This window comes from Thermobia domestica, chromosome 7, assembly GCF_964235325.1.
Source record: "Thermobia domestica chromosome 7, izTheDome1.hap1.1, whole genome shotgun sequence".
Taxonomy (NCBI): domain Eukaryota; kingdom Metazoa; phylum Arthropoda; class Insecta; order Zygentoma; family Lepismatidae; genus Thermobia; species Thermobia domestica.
In genome coordinates this window covers 82206766-82219328 of record NC_137460.1, presented here as the reverse complement: position 1 = coordinate 82219328, position 12563 = coordinate 82206766, and the positions used below count along the sequence as shown (strand labels likewise).

General features: G+C 36.2%; 1 protein-coding gene across 1 annotated transcript in view; it reads left to right on the top strand.

Moving 5' to 3' along the window:
• Positions 1-1157: 1157 nt before the first annotated feature.
• The window catches only part of LOC145690240 (failed axon connections-like), a gene marked incomplete at its 3' end in the record, with an annotated part of 44720 nt that continues 33314 nt past the window's right edge, over positions 1158-12563 (top strand). The window contains 1 exon segment of the mRNA XM_081764936.1: positions 1158-1546. Coding sequence (XP_081621062.1) covers positions 1271-1546 — 276 coding nt within the window.

Sequence of the window (12563 nt, the reverse complement as noted above, 5' to 3'; positions counted from 1 at the left end):
ATGGAGGATCGTTTGCTTCTACAAACCACAACATTATTATTTATTTTCAAAGAGAGAGATCATCCAAACTACTATGCTAGGGGATCATTATTCTTGATGCTGTTATTGCAGACTTGACGCTAGCTTTCTCCAGTAGCGTAAGCAGAATTTTATCAAGAGTGGATTAAAGTCAGGGACGTCACTTTTTGGCAAAAATGAGATGTTCCTCAAATTTTAACGCCCTATAAATGGATATTTTCTTGTGCAAGTAAAGCAAATGTTAATATGAATGGTATATATTCCAAACTATTTCGTGTTGATATTTTGTCTTCTTGCACAAGAAAACATCCATTTATAGACGTTAAAATTGAAGAATATATCATTTTTGCGAAAAAGTGATATTGGCTCTTTTAGATCTAAGCCACAGATAGGCCTATGTATATATAAAGGGAAGGTTTATTTTCCCATAATATTTTGATGAAGGGAGGGGTTTAAGACTCCGAAATTCCTCCTTGCATGCGCCACTGACCCTCTCAACATGTTAAATTAATTTGCCAATATTTTCGATCAATCTGCTCAGATGGTATGTTAATAGAAACGGTATAGTTGCATTTTCTTGATGTATATAAGTTCTATTCATTCATTGACCTATCAATAATTATCTTTTAAAATTCTAGATTGGCTATTTAAAGCTACGTATGTAATTTGAAGTGTGTTTCTCTTTAAAATGAATATATTATACTCTAAAGTTATTTCGTAAATCAAACTTATTAAAGTGCCAAACAAAGTAGATTGATTATTACGAGAAAAGAGCAAGTTAAATATATCATTTTTTTTTTGTCAATTTATTTTCTTTGTTTTCTTTCTTTCTTGTCTCTCCTTCTTCCCCTTACATTTACTTCTGCTCTCGCATTCCAACTCTCAACTACGACTCATCCTGCAGCCAGACAGTAATAAAGGGTGTGTCGCTACTTTTAAGTCAAACGAAATCCTATAAATTTTAAATACTTGGAATATTACTCCGCAATTATATCATAAGTTAATTTCGTATGAAATAAACATGCTATTTATGTAACTTATCTTGTAATATAGGCAACTACAATTAATTTATATAGTGTAGAAGTATGAATTTAACTCTTTCCATTGATGCTATGACTGACGTAGTGAATGACGTCATGGCTTGGGTTGAAGTTTATCCCGGACATAGGCTGATGCAGTTGTGAAGTTTTCAGTGTTGTAGAAAGTAGGAATTTTTGTCTTTCCAGTTTATATTAATTGATTTCGAGGCACAATGTCAAGTGAAGAAACCAAAGCAGCGGCAGGTGAGGAGACAAAGGAGGATCAGCAAAATGCTAAGCAACAAGAAGACGGCAAACCCGAGCAAGCGCCCAGTGGGGGTGAATCCAGGCCGACAACCCAGCCGTCCCGGCCTGCTGTGCACAAAACAAATTACGAAAAGGACGTTGTATATCTGTACCAGTTTTCACGTACTCCAGTTTTACCATCACTCTCGTCATATTGTCTGAAAGTGGAAACTTGGTTGCGACTCGCAGGATTGAAATATGAGGTATGTAAACATAGTAATAAATAGCACTCGTACATCCATTTCTTCTTCCTCCCCATCGCCATCACATTTTTGTCAATGGGGTGTTGGTCAAAGTTGTGAGTTAAACAAGGAAGCGTGGGTGAATCTATCAAAAGTCATGTGCTTCTTTTTAGATATCAAGATAAAATTATTTTAGGCTTCCTGCAAGTTAAAAACTTTCGAATATATAATTGAAAAGTTGTTTTTATCATTTCGTTTGTAATTGTCAAAATTAGTGATTGCTCGGTTACAGTTGTAATTGTATTAAATAAAGTGGATTAAGGGGGAGGTATTGGGTAACAATTATAATCTAATTAAGTTTGTTTGAACGAAATTAGACTAAGATATTTTGAAACCCATTTTAAATGGTACTTTAACTATCGGTATAACGGAAATCGCGTGGCGTGGAGAGGCAGCTTGTGTCAAATGTAAATTATGCGGTAGAAAGATGCTTTTGCCGGTGACGTTTGAAGCATGTATATAGTTTTAGAGTATAGTTTTTCCAGCGTTTCATTTCACATTATATTGTGATGTGAGGGTAATATATCGGAGATATTTCCATACATAATGTTGGGGAAGATTACACGAGTAAAGTTACGTATAGAATTTTAATTGCGGTTACAACATTGCCGTGTACGGAAGTTTTCTCGTAGATTTTCATTTTAAATATGTAAACATAATTCAGTTCTTGCAGTAGATACCTAAATTGTAAGCTGTTATTGTTGAGCTCGGAATTTGTCTTGACATGTGCTTTTATGCCGTTAGGACCAGATTTTTAACGGTTCAGACTGATTCTTTAATTCTTAATAATTTTTCTTGAGAGCCATTGTTTGAAGTTTTAGTGTAAGGCTTGTTTCTAAAACTACTGTTTAAGAAGAATGGATAGGGATGATGTAGTTCTACACGAAAGTAGGGCCTATGTTTAGCAGGCAGGGTCCAGCTCTTTTCTCGAAAAAATGTCACAATTTTGGTAATTTCTGTTCACATTCGGTTAGTTTAGGGTAGGGTTGGTTAGTTTAAGTTAGGCTAGTTTAGGTTACGTTAGGTTAGTTTAGTTTGTTATATTAGTGTAGGAGTCCCGCATAATTTTCCAAAAAATGATAAAATTTCGCTTATTTGTATTAATATTACGTTAGATTTGGTTACGTTATGTTGAGTCTAAGTACTTGCATCACTCATTTCTCCACGTGCTTCTGGACCCCTTGTACTAAACATACTCCGAAAGTAGTATTTAAAATAAAGTTTTGGAAGGGTAAAATTTACAATACACGCCCCAGCAGCGCATCGATAAGTAGGGCCGCTTTTAAAGGGTATGATAGAGTAGTGTAAGATAGGGATAAGTTGGGTGGTAGTAGGAACGGCAAGGTTCTAGAACACAGTTCCCCCTTCCCATTGAGCTGTAATGAAGACAGAAATCGCCTTGTCATGCGGCACTCTAACCCGCCTTCACTCGCTGACGCTCGCTCGGCAATACTATGTGAATTAAATATTAAAGATTGGTACAGTAAGGAACCAGCCTAGCTAAGCTATATGGGGGACCTATGTTCTAGAAACTTCCCGGTAGGAGCGGGTTAGCGTAAGGTTAGGGAATTTTTTATCCATTTTCGTAAAATTGAGTGAGTATGCCAGCTGGAGTGGGTATTTTAAAGTTAACCCTATTGCAATATCGTTTATTTAATAGCCACGAAGGATTAATATCCGTCCGCACCATGTTCTTTATCGAGAATATGTAATAAATGTGAACTGGTTAAATTTGGCGTTAAAAATTTTAATTCTCTGTATGGAATTAGAAACTTGATTCGAGTTTGACAAGAAGTATGACATGGGGCAAATAAGGTAGGTACAGGTATGCGTAATATACCCCCACAAGTGGAGGAATAATTGAAGCACGGGAAAGATGAGTTTTTATTTTTGAGGTAACCGTACTCTTTTGAGTGCAAAGATGTAGTTTTGAGAAGATTTTTTTTCCCTTACATAAGGAAGTTTTCAAGCGCGTATTTAAAATCGGTGCCCTGTAGAGGCTAATGGATAAATGAGTGACATTTATGCTTAATGATGGAAATATATGTACATTATATACTTCTCCAGTTGTGCATTGTTTTTTAAAGATTAGAATAGTTTCGAAATGTGTTGTTTCAATTATTTAGTTCTGCTACATACGGTACCTAATTTATTTATGCAGTACACAGTTTATAGTATTGAAAGGAATAAGAATATAGCTAGTAAGATGAATTTTGTTGGATATATTAAGTCTCTTTCAATTCATCATTATTGCAAAGCGTACTTAAATTGTAAGACCGTAAAATTCTCTAGTTATTTTTGTGATTGATACTTGTCTTGATGGCCTTTCAAATTCATTGTTCTGAGGGACGAATTTAGTGAAATGAGACCTGTCTCTATGGCACGTTGATTTTGTTTTAAAAATATTGATACTATATTAAAAATTGATTACTATATTAGTTGTTTAACTTTTTACTATTATATGCATGCCGTACTTTCTATGAATGTAGGAGCGTGATGGATGAAAGCACATTCATACTTTTCACTTAAATATTGAGTATGTAAGTGAAAAACTATAATTACTACTATCTTGCCCAAACTGAAATGTGCTATTTTGGGTAAATGGTTGAGAACCTCCGGATATTTTCACTAATTTTATATCATGAAAGTATGATTTTTCTCAGGGAAAGAGGTGGACGCGTACCACCAGCGTTCCTTCAGGGGGTATGTAGCGGTCCACACAGTCCTTTGGCTATGAATAAGCTTCCACTTTGTCACGATAATTTGACAGATTTTGTCGTAATTGTAAACGCAACGATCTAAAGCCGCATTGAACTTTCGGGATATTAATTTGAGATCCATACTGGCTCCGTGATAGAGCGCTCTCCTTTGGTGCAAGGTGCGCCTTTAGTTCGATCCCAGCTCATGTGAGTTTGTGGCAGACAACTTCCTGTCCGTTTTTTACATCAAGGTTCTCCCGTTTCCCTCGCACATCTCGTTTCACAGATTCTTTTGAATCATGTGTCTTCTTCTAAGGGGCATGACCACGGAATGTTTAATCGTGTCGGAGTATTTAATTTGACGTGATGGTTGGAGGGTCATTTTCCACTTTTGTATTGAGCTTCTTTGAGTGTAGGCATTTCTATGGAAAGTCCTGTGTACATTTTGACGTGAAGTGTACGGTTCGAAAATCTGAGAAGTAGTGGAAACCAGGGTTGGCAAAAACCATGGTTTTTATTGACAAAACAAAAAAAAAAAAAGTTTTTTTTGGTTTAAACAATTTACTCTATGTATTTATATTAGATATGGACAGAAATTAGTTTGTTTCGCCTTGGTGTTATTATGCAACAAGAAGGTTATGCTGGAAGGGGTCACATAAGCTTAAAGCGGAATCCACACCGCTTCTCGGCTTACATCCAAGAGAAATTGTCCATTTGGACACGAAACCGGGGCTAATTGGTCACAAATGCGATTGCCGACTCACTCACGAAGGGCTCTTGATAAAAATACATTGTACTGATCTTTACATAGGTCTACTTGTTAATATAATTGTCAAGAGTCATTTCAGAAGGACAAAAAGATAAACAGTTACACAAGTAAAAAAAACATACAGAATTTTATATATATCGGGAAACTCCCGGCTTAGACATTGGGAAAATCCTGTTGTTACTTTAAATTTATTTGTATGTAAAATTTTAAGGTCAACGTATCATAATCACTACGCTAGAACTGAGGTATTAAATTACAAATTTGGTATGTAGATATAATTCAATAAAATTAAATCAGTCAAATTCAAGCTGATGTTGGAAGCTACGTAGGCAGTTGATAAATTTTGCCAATTTCTATCGATATGTTTAAGCAACCTTGGCTTATTTATAAAACAACAGGCATTCATTCAGTAGAAATATATAATTTGGTTTAATTTCGTATGTTTAGGCTTAAAATCCTTATGAAATGCCAACGTTATCACGGAGAAGTCTTTTCGCTTAAAGAGACATCTCGAATCGCTACTTGGTTTACACTTGTAAGATGGGTTGTGGTTCGACCGAGAATTGAACACGGGACCCTTTGATTAAAAGGTGAAAAGTAGATAAACGTAATGCGGATGGTTTGATATGTGGAAACGTCACCATGAAGTTCACACGATTTAAATATTTTTCGTTCTTAATTTTTAAACCAGCCAACCCTGGCGGAAACAAACGAGATATATTCGTATCATGTCGTTTTATTTCACGAGTTTGAATCTTGAATGAAGTTCTTTTCTTCCGGACGTTTGATTTGTTCTAGAATAAGTAGTAGCAACTTTGTACCTTTCAGTAAAATATTGGGATTGAGGCTATTGTATTTTGCAGTTCATTTGGTTGTGATTTTACGCGTAGAAATCTTGAAGTCCGTTCTGTTTAAGTGGTTGCGGTCTCAGGAGGCGCATTAGGATTTGAAATATATCCGCGAAGGAATTGGGTAGTTTAGCAGATATACCATTCATTTTTTAACCTTATTTAGAACACCGAGGTTTTGTGTCTGGTATGGGATTATTGTTTTGGTGTGGGGTGTTCGTGCTTGCTTTCTTAGCCTTCCGGATGTTTCTCTTGTGTCTTTAAATGAGCCTCTAAACGTTATAGCCTGAACTATCTTTTGACATTTCTGTAGAACTTTGGTGTCAGTAATATTTTTGAATTCCAAGGTCATTCCAGAATGAATCTCATGGAAAGATCCGAAATTAACAGCTGTCTATCAGATTAATCAGTGGTCCCTGTAGTGGAGCCGTTAGAATTTCATACCTGATATCTTACTCATGAATAGACGCAAATTTGATTGCCGAGCCTCCTCGTGCGAGCTATGTTCTCGGTGGCAGTTAATGTGGTTGTGATCTCACGTTAACCGTTAAGCAGGTGCGTTGAGGTACAACGTATTCCACTGTTAAATCTCTACAATGTGACAACTGTTTTAGGATTTCAACTACCACTCGAAGTATTTGTCCATTGTTCTTTGACAAGTGAGCTGATGCAGTTGAATGTTTTATACACGTTTAAGTGAAAAATATTCATTGTTTCAAGTGGATGCGAATCGAGGACGTAGGCATTACACGGAACTGTAATTCTTTAATGTAATTGGCAATTTTGAGTTTATCAATGTCATTTGAAATTAATAAGTAATGTGAAAATCCTACAGTAGCAGAAAAATTTTACGTAATATATAAAGGTAGGAAATTCAATGTAGTGGGCAATCTTGAGTAGAGTTTATGCATGATATAGGGCCTGAGGTGTTATATTCCCCACCCTCTTGCTAATATTACGCAGATTGACGCGCCTGCTTAAGGGTTAACTTGTACCTTCACGTGTCGTATAATTTTGGTAGGTGAAAGGAACCTTAGGCGTCAAAACATTCAAGCAAATTAGGATATTTTCGTTGCGAAAATTTATAAAAGTTACTGTAATAAACGGTTGCGTTTAATATTCTCATTATTGAAAGCAGCTGTAGTCAGATGCTTGCTATAATTTACATAATTGAATGTCATATTTCGCAGTGCGAATTTGGTTGTATAAAACAGTTATTCATGATATATTTTGTTTTTAATGACAAAAATTGGTTGCAGTAATGGCTTAGCTTGCACGATTTAGAGCGGAAAGCCCTTGGAAATTATCTTGAAGATAGTCTGGTATTTTTCTTGCTCATTCATACTCGGAAAATTCTCGTCAGATGTGCCTTTTTGATGCAGTTGCGCTCTGCTACAAACGAAACCCATATTGTATTTACAATTCGAATGTAAATGGTTTTTCTTATACCGGTGTCTGTAAAATGTAGGACGTTGCTTTGTATTATGTGAGTGCAGTTTTAAATCCGTTTCAAAGACATCGTGTTTGTGTTGAGATTTCATAATTTATTTTATAATTTAAACTGAACACTGGAGTATAGTTAGGTATGCAAAGTTTTCCTATCAGAATTACAAGTATAATGAGAGTGTAGAAATCTTTCCTTTGTTTGGTACTTTGTAATTTTTCACGTGTGTCATGTAATTTTTCATTAAGTTGGCACTGTTCGTGGGCGATGTAATGGCATTTGGAATGAATAGTAATAATAAAAAGGCTAATCCTCGATAATGGTGTTCTTTCCGTTCACTGTTTTCAAGGTAAGTTGCTGAAGTGAAATTCTTAGTTTTTTGTGCGACAGTTATGCCCTGTAGGCTAAAGGAGGTGGATATGCCCTGTAGGCTAAAGGAGGTGGATGATTAATGAAAATGAATTTGTATGGAATAATTGTTAGGATAATGATGTGGCAAGAAACCACAGAGCCTACGGACCCTATACCCAGCACAAGTTCACATCACCTACATTGAACCAAGGACTTCGCACCAGAGATGAGCGCTCTACCACTGAATCACTGTTCCCCAAGATTAACTGCTGTTTTATGCAATATGTTGGAATATATATAGATGAAAGGCATTTTCACTTATAATATCATTCTCACTTTGTACCTGAGTATTGCTCATTCTAGCTTTGGAATTATGTGTAACTTTTTTACGATGACCGAAATTTGAAGAATATTCTTAGGTTTACAAGTTCTTTTAGATATAGGGCTGAATAAATCAGCAGTTCCTGTATTTATAGCAACTAAGTAGTAGGGTAAAAGAGCGTAATACCTATCGATGCAGATGGCCTTTTTCAAAGGTTTAAGAAGTTCTGTTATATTGAACAATTCCATACTCCTATGTGCTAAAGAATTAAAACAGTACTGTACTCTTACTAAAATATAACGTTTACTTTCTTTCGGGGTTTTGTAATTCTCGCATTGATGTAGACTCCATTGTTAAAATCTGTTCTAGAGCAGTGGTGACTGAATTTGGATGCAGCGTTAGAAATTTTAGTACCAGCCTAATTGCAGTCATTGTTGCTTATGCCAGTCCTTTGACTTTTCCAAGGTTCGTTGTGTTAAATTGGTTAGATTTATTTGTAAGAAGGAACGTTTGAAGGAACACCTTTTCTGACTAACTTTTAATTGTGCCATAGAATATCTACACCCAACTGAGGGTTCTACAGTTACTGATACGTTTCTCTTTCTGTATTTAGTGAAACCACCATTATGTAAGGAATTTACTTTAGTATAATTCATCCCTACACCTTATTACAGTTTTCCAATGGGTGTCACGATTCCGTGGTTCCGTTCCAGCTAGCGCCAAGTGGGCTTTGTGGTGGATGAACACTGTATTGTGTGGGTTTTCTCAGTGAATCTCCCTTATCTTTCTACTGTGTTCATTCCACCATGTCGTTCGGTATCATGATCACGAACTCCCTCAGCCACGGACTGTAATCATACGACGTTGATGATAATATGTAGATTATTGACAGCCCCGAACGACGAGATAGTCCCTACAAGGTAGTTTGTATCTAATTCAGTATTTGTCGAATTGATTCTAAGAGCACTTAAACATACTAGGTTAGGGTAAGTTAGATTCGTTTATTTAAAGGTGGCTTTATAGCGGGGTTAGCATTGCGAACACATGTTACCAACAAGTCACGATGGATTGTGAATTTTGCCTTTTTTCAAAAGTTTTTATTTCGAAGAACTTTTAAGAGTACCTCATCCAACAGAAAGTAAAGTGTTCACATTCTCAACACTGCTTAAAGTTACGTGATTTCGGGAATTTAGAATTACACCTATCAAAGTATTGTTATGTTATACAGGGTGGCCCAAAAGTAGATATACAGCCCTGCATTCATCAAGTATGGCATTTTAATTCAGTAAAATCAGTTAATTTCTTCGGTTTGTTCCGAGCTTAAGGTAGAAGTGAAAAGAAGTTAAATACAAATAATAAAAGAAATGTCAATATGTGTATGGATAACAATAAGAGATTATATAAATTGCCATATGCAGATCAGTACGCAGCTATATAACTACTTTCGGGCCACCCTGTAGATGCAAAATAAATCAAGTTGTTTGCCATTTTAAGCAATTAATCAAGTTTTACAATGTGTTAATATCTCCCGAATGGTTTGATACCAAATTGCTGTGAAGAACGGGATGATCTTTGCCTACTGTAAACTGTCTACTTACTTGGATGCAATTCTTATCTAAGCATGTTTCCAAGATAGTCTTTTGAAAAAGTCAAGTTTTCAACTTCTTGTAACTTTGATTCGGCTTGGTCGAAATTGTCATGTGATAGCCGTAGTGTTCGCCATTAAGGCACTTGGGTTTGTCTCACTTCGTTATTACTGTTGTAAGATCCTCCAAAACTTGGCTGTTTTTCAATGTTCGTAATACTGTAGCGTCCTTAGTCTGCCGCCTTTGGCGTGGGAGAGCCGGGTTCGATTCCCGGCGGTAGCTCATGTGGTTCGGGTTCCACGTTAATTAGTAGGTCCCGTCTAATATAGTCTCGCTGCCGAATGGGGTGTTAAACTCAAAATCAACTCAACTCCTTAGTCTGCAAAACTACATGACAAGTATGTTATTACAAGTTTTCGTTTTATATGTAGATTTGAAATATGTAATAACATGACATAGTGCCATTTGAGAAAAAGAGATCCAATTCTATGTTGTTTGCAACACTGTTAACCTAGTGGTATCGCAGAGTGAACGAAGTCGTCTTCCTGTCGATATTTGCGTACAAATTTTAACGTTTTGTATGTACTAATTTAAGTTAAAAGGGAGTATAAAAAGAAATGGTCCACCCTGTGGGCACGTAGTATTTTTCGAGATACATTTGTGTATATACGTGGAACTTGATGACCCTGTGTTGGTTCTCAAGTTTTTGTAATTTTCCCGAATTCTTTGTAGATTTATGGATTGATGCATTCGAAATATGTCATTGAAAAGCCTGATTCACTATAAAAGAAAATGCCTACGTACCATAAATCTAAGATAATTAGCGTAGAAGCAGTAGCTTCCTAAGTGGGAGTCAATCATTTCCTTGAAATAAATAATTAGGAATAAGAGTTCTATTAAACGTGTTAGTTTCATTTTAGTTTATTTACTTACTTGTAAAAATTGAAAGTTTTAAGTTCCATGCAAGTTTCTGTTAAAACGAATGCAGTAAGTGAACGAGATATGTATGAATTCAAATTATGGGTGCCGCTGGCGCGTATGTTTTTCGGGAAGTTTCAGAGTTCTTCCTGATGTTACAATAATGGTGATGATAATGATTAGTAGTAGTAGTTGTGCAGAGTATATTTGTTCGCTGAGATTGGGTGTCAAGTCGAGCATGTTGCCCCTTAAATTCTGACATACGTTTAACGTCAGTTGAAATTAATTCAGTAAAAGATTTTTTTTTTTTTACATGCCAATTCGAGGAGAGTGTATCTTGGCAATTTGCCAAATTCTTGTTCAGATGATCTTAACCCATATCTAATATAAGATATAATTCCTGGCAGCCGTATTCAATGTTTTATTTACAAGAATTCAAAAGCGTGGCTGATTTCCTAGAAACAAAGGTATATGCCACTGACAGTCCTTCGGGGATTCATCTGACTTATCTGTGAATCTATCCGAATTTTTGTACGCGCTGTTGCTGGTGTTAGATATTTATACTTTTTAATGAAGTGTTTATCAAAACTTATATTTCTTAGGATTAGGATTAGGAATTAGATTTCTGGGCTGTTGGTACTTAAGTACATTTAACCCGTCACGTATATGAGGGATGTCGTCCCTAGATGATCACGCTATCCGATGATAGGAAAGGAAGAGGCCTGGGACAATTGTTAGGTTCCATCCGGGCATTTGCCTGGTGTAATTGAGGGAGACTTAGGAAAAACCTCATTCAAGATCACTGTTGTCCGTCCGTCTGAGACAAAATGTCTCAAGAACTACTTGATGGGTCACCATCGATTTTGGTAAGAATATAGGGGCTCTAAGGTTAGAAATAGAGTTCAGTGGTGAAGCTAATCCATCCACCGGAAGTGTTACGAATCAATCATTTCTGGTTTTAACTTCGATCACTATAGAAGGAAAGCAGTAATAGCTAGAAGTTGTTTCTAAGAGTAGGTACCATCGTTTCCCTTAACTCTGTTCAAACCAGAAGTGGTAGAAATTAACCACTGTCTTTTTTAACATTGGTATAGAGTATAAACTGTAATAGCTAGCGAGAAGCGGTTTGGTGCAATCAATTAAGCGCCCGAAGAACATTTTCCATTTTCACTAATCTCTACTAAATCCAGAAGTAGTAGTTACCTACTACCACTTCCGGTTTCAGTATTAGTTGAGAAAATAGCTCGCCTCCATGCGGTGTGCACGGGATATTGCTACTAGTTTCCCTTTATTTATGAACTTCGGCGTAGTCGGTACCACCAAGATGCTATAGATTGGATTTTTTTTACGTCGTTTGTCACTAGCGAAGGTATATAGGATGAGATCTGCTGTTTAAAACTCTTGAGTGCATTCGATACCATCTCACCGGGATCTTGTGTAGAAAGACGCTGGCTCTAGCAAGTAGACCGGGAGGGGAGGACACGAAGATGCTATGATGAAGGAATTTTAGTTACAGAAAGTATTGAAGGTTAAAACATTGCTATAATTCCTTTAAAAGATCGGTTAAGGTAAGGGGAACAATTGTATGGCTCTCATTCCTATATCCTTAACATTTTGGTATTACGATGTGTTTATGCCCTTAAAAGTAGCAAAAGTATGATCTACATAAAAAAAAAAAAAAACTTTAGGTGTTTTCATTATTGTCAGTAATGCCGGGTTCTCTCAAAGAGGAACCTCACCCCTCTAATGAGTGATATCCTTACGCTTATTATTAATACTAATTAGAATTTGAGTCGGGAATTTCTTTTAAGTTCTATCTCTGATCATGCTTAATGAGTATTACCAGTATTTTCACAATACTAGTTTCATCCGTAGTGTATTTAGTCTCCTCCGGTTGTGAATAGCTAATTATTTTTCACCAATATGCAATAAAAGAAACTGGACTTCAGGTATCACTGCAGGGAAAAGGGAGGATGAAATAGCGGTTTTTTTTTTTTTTTTTTCAAGAGCTACGCCACGGCAAAGAATCTTTTACGCTGTG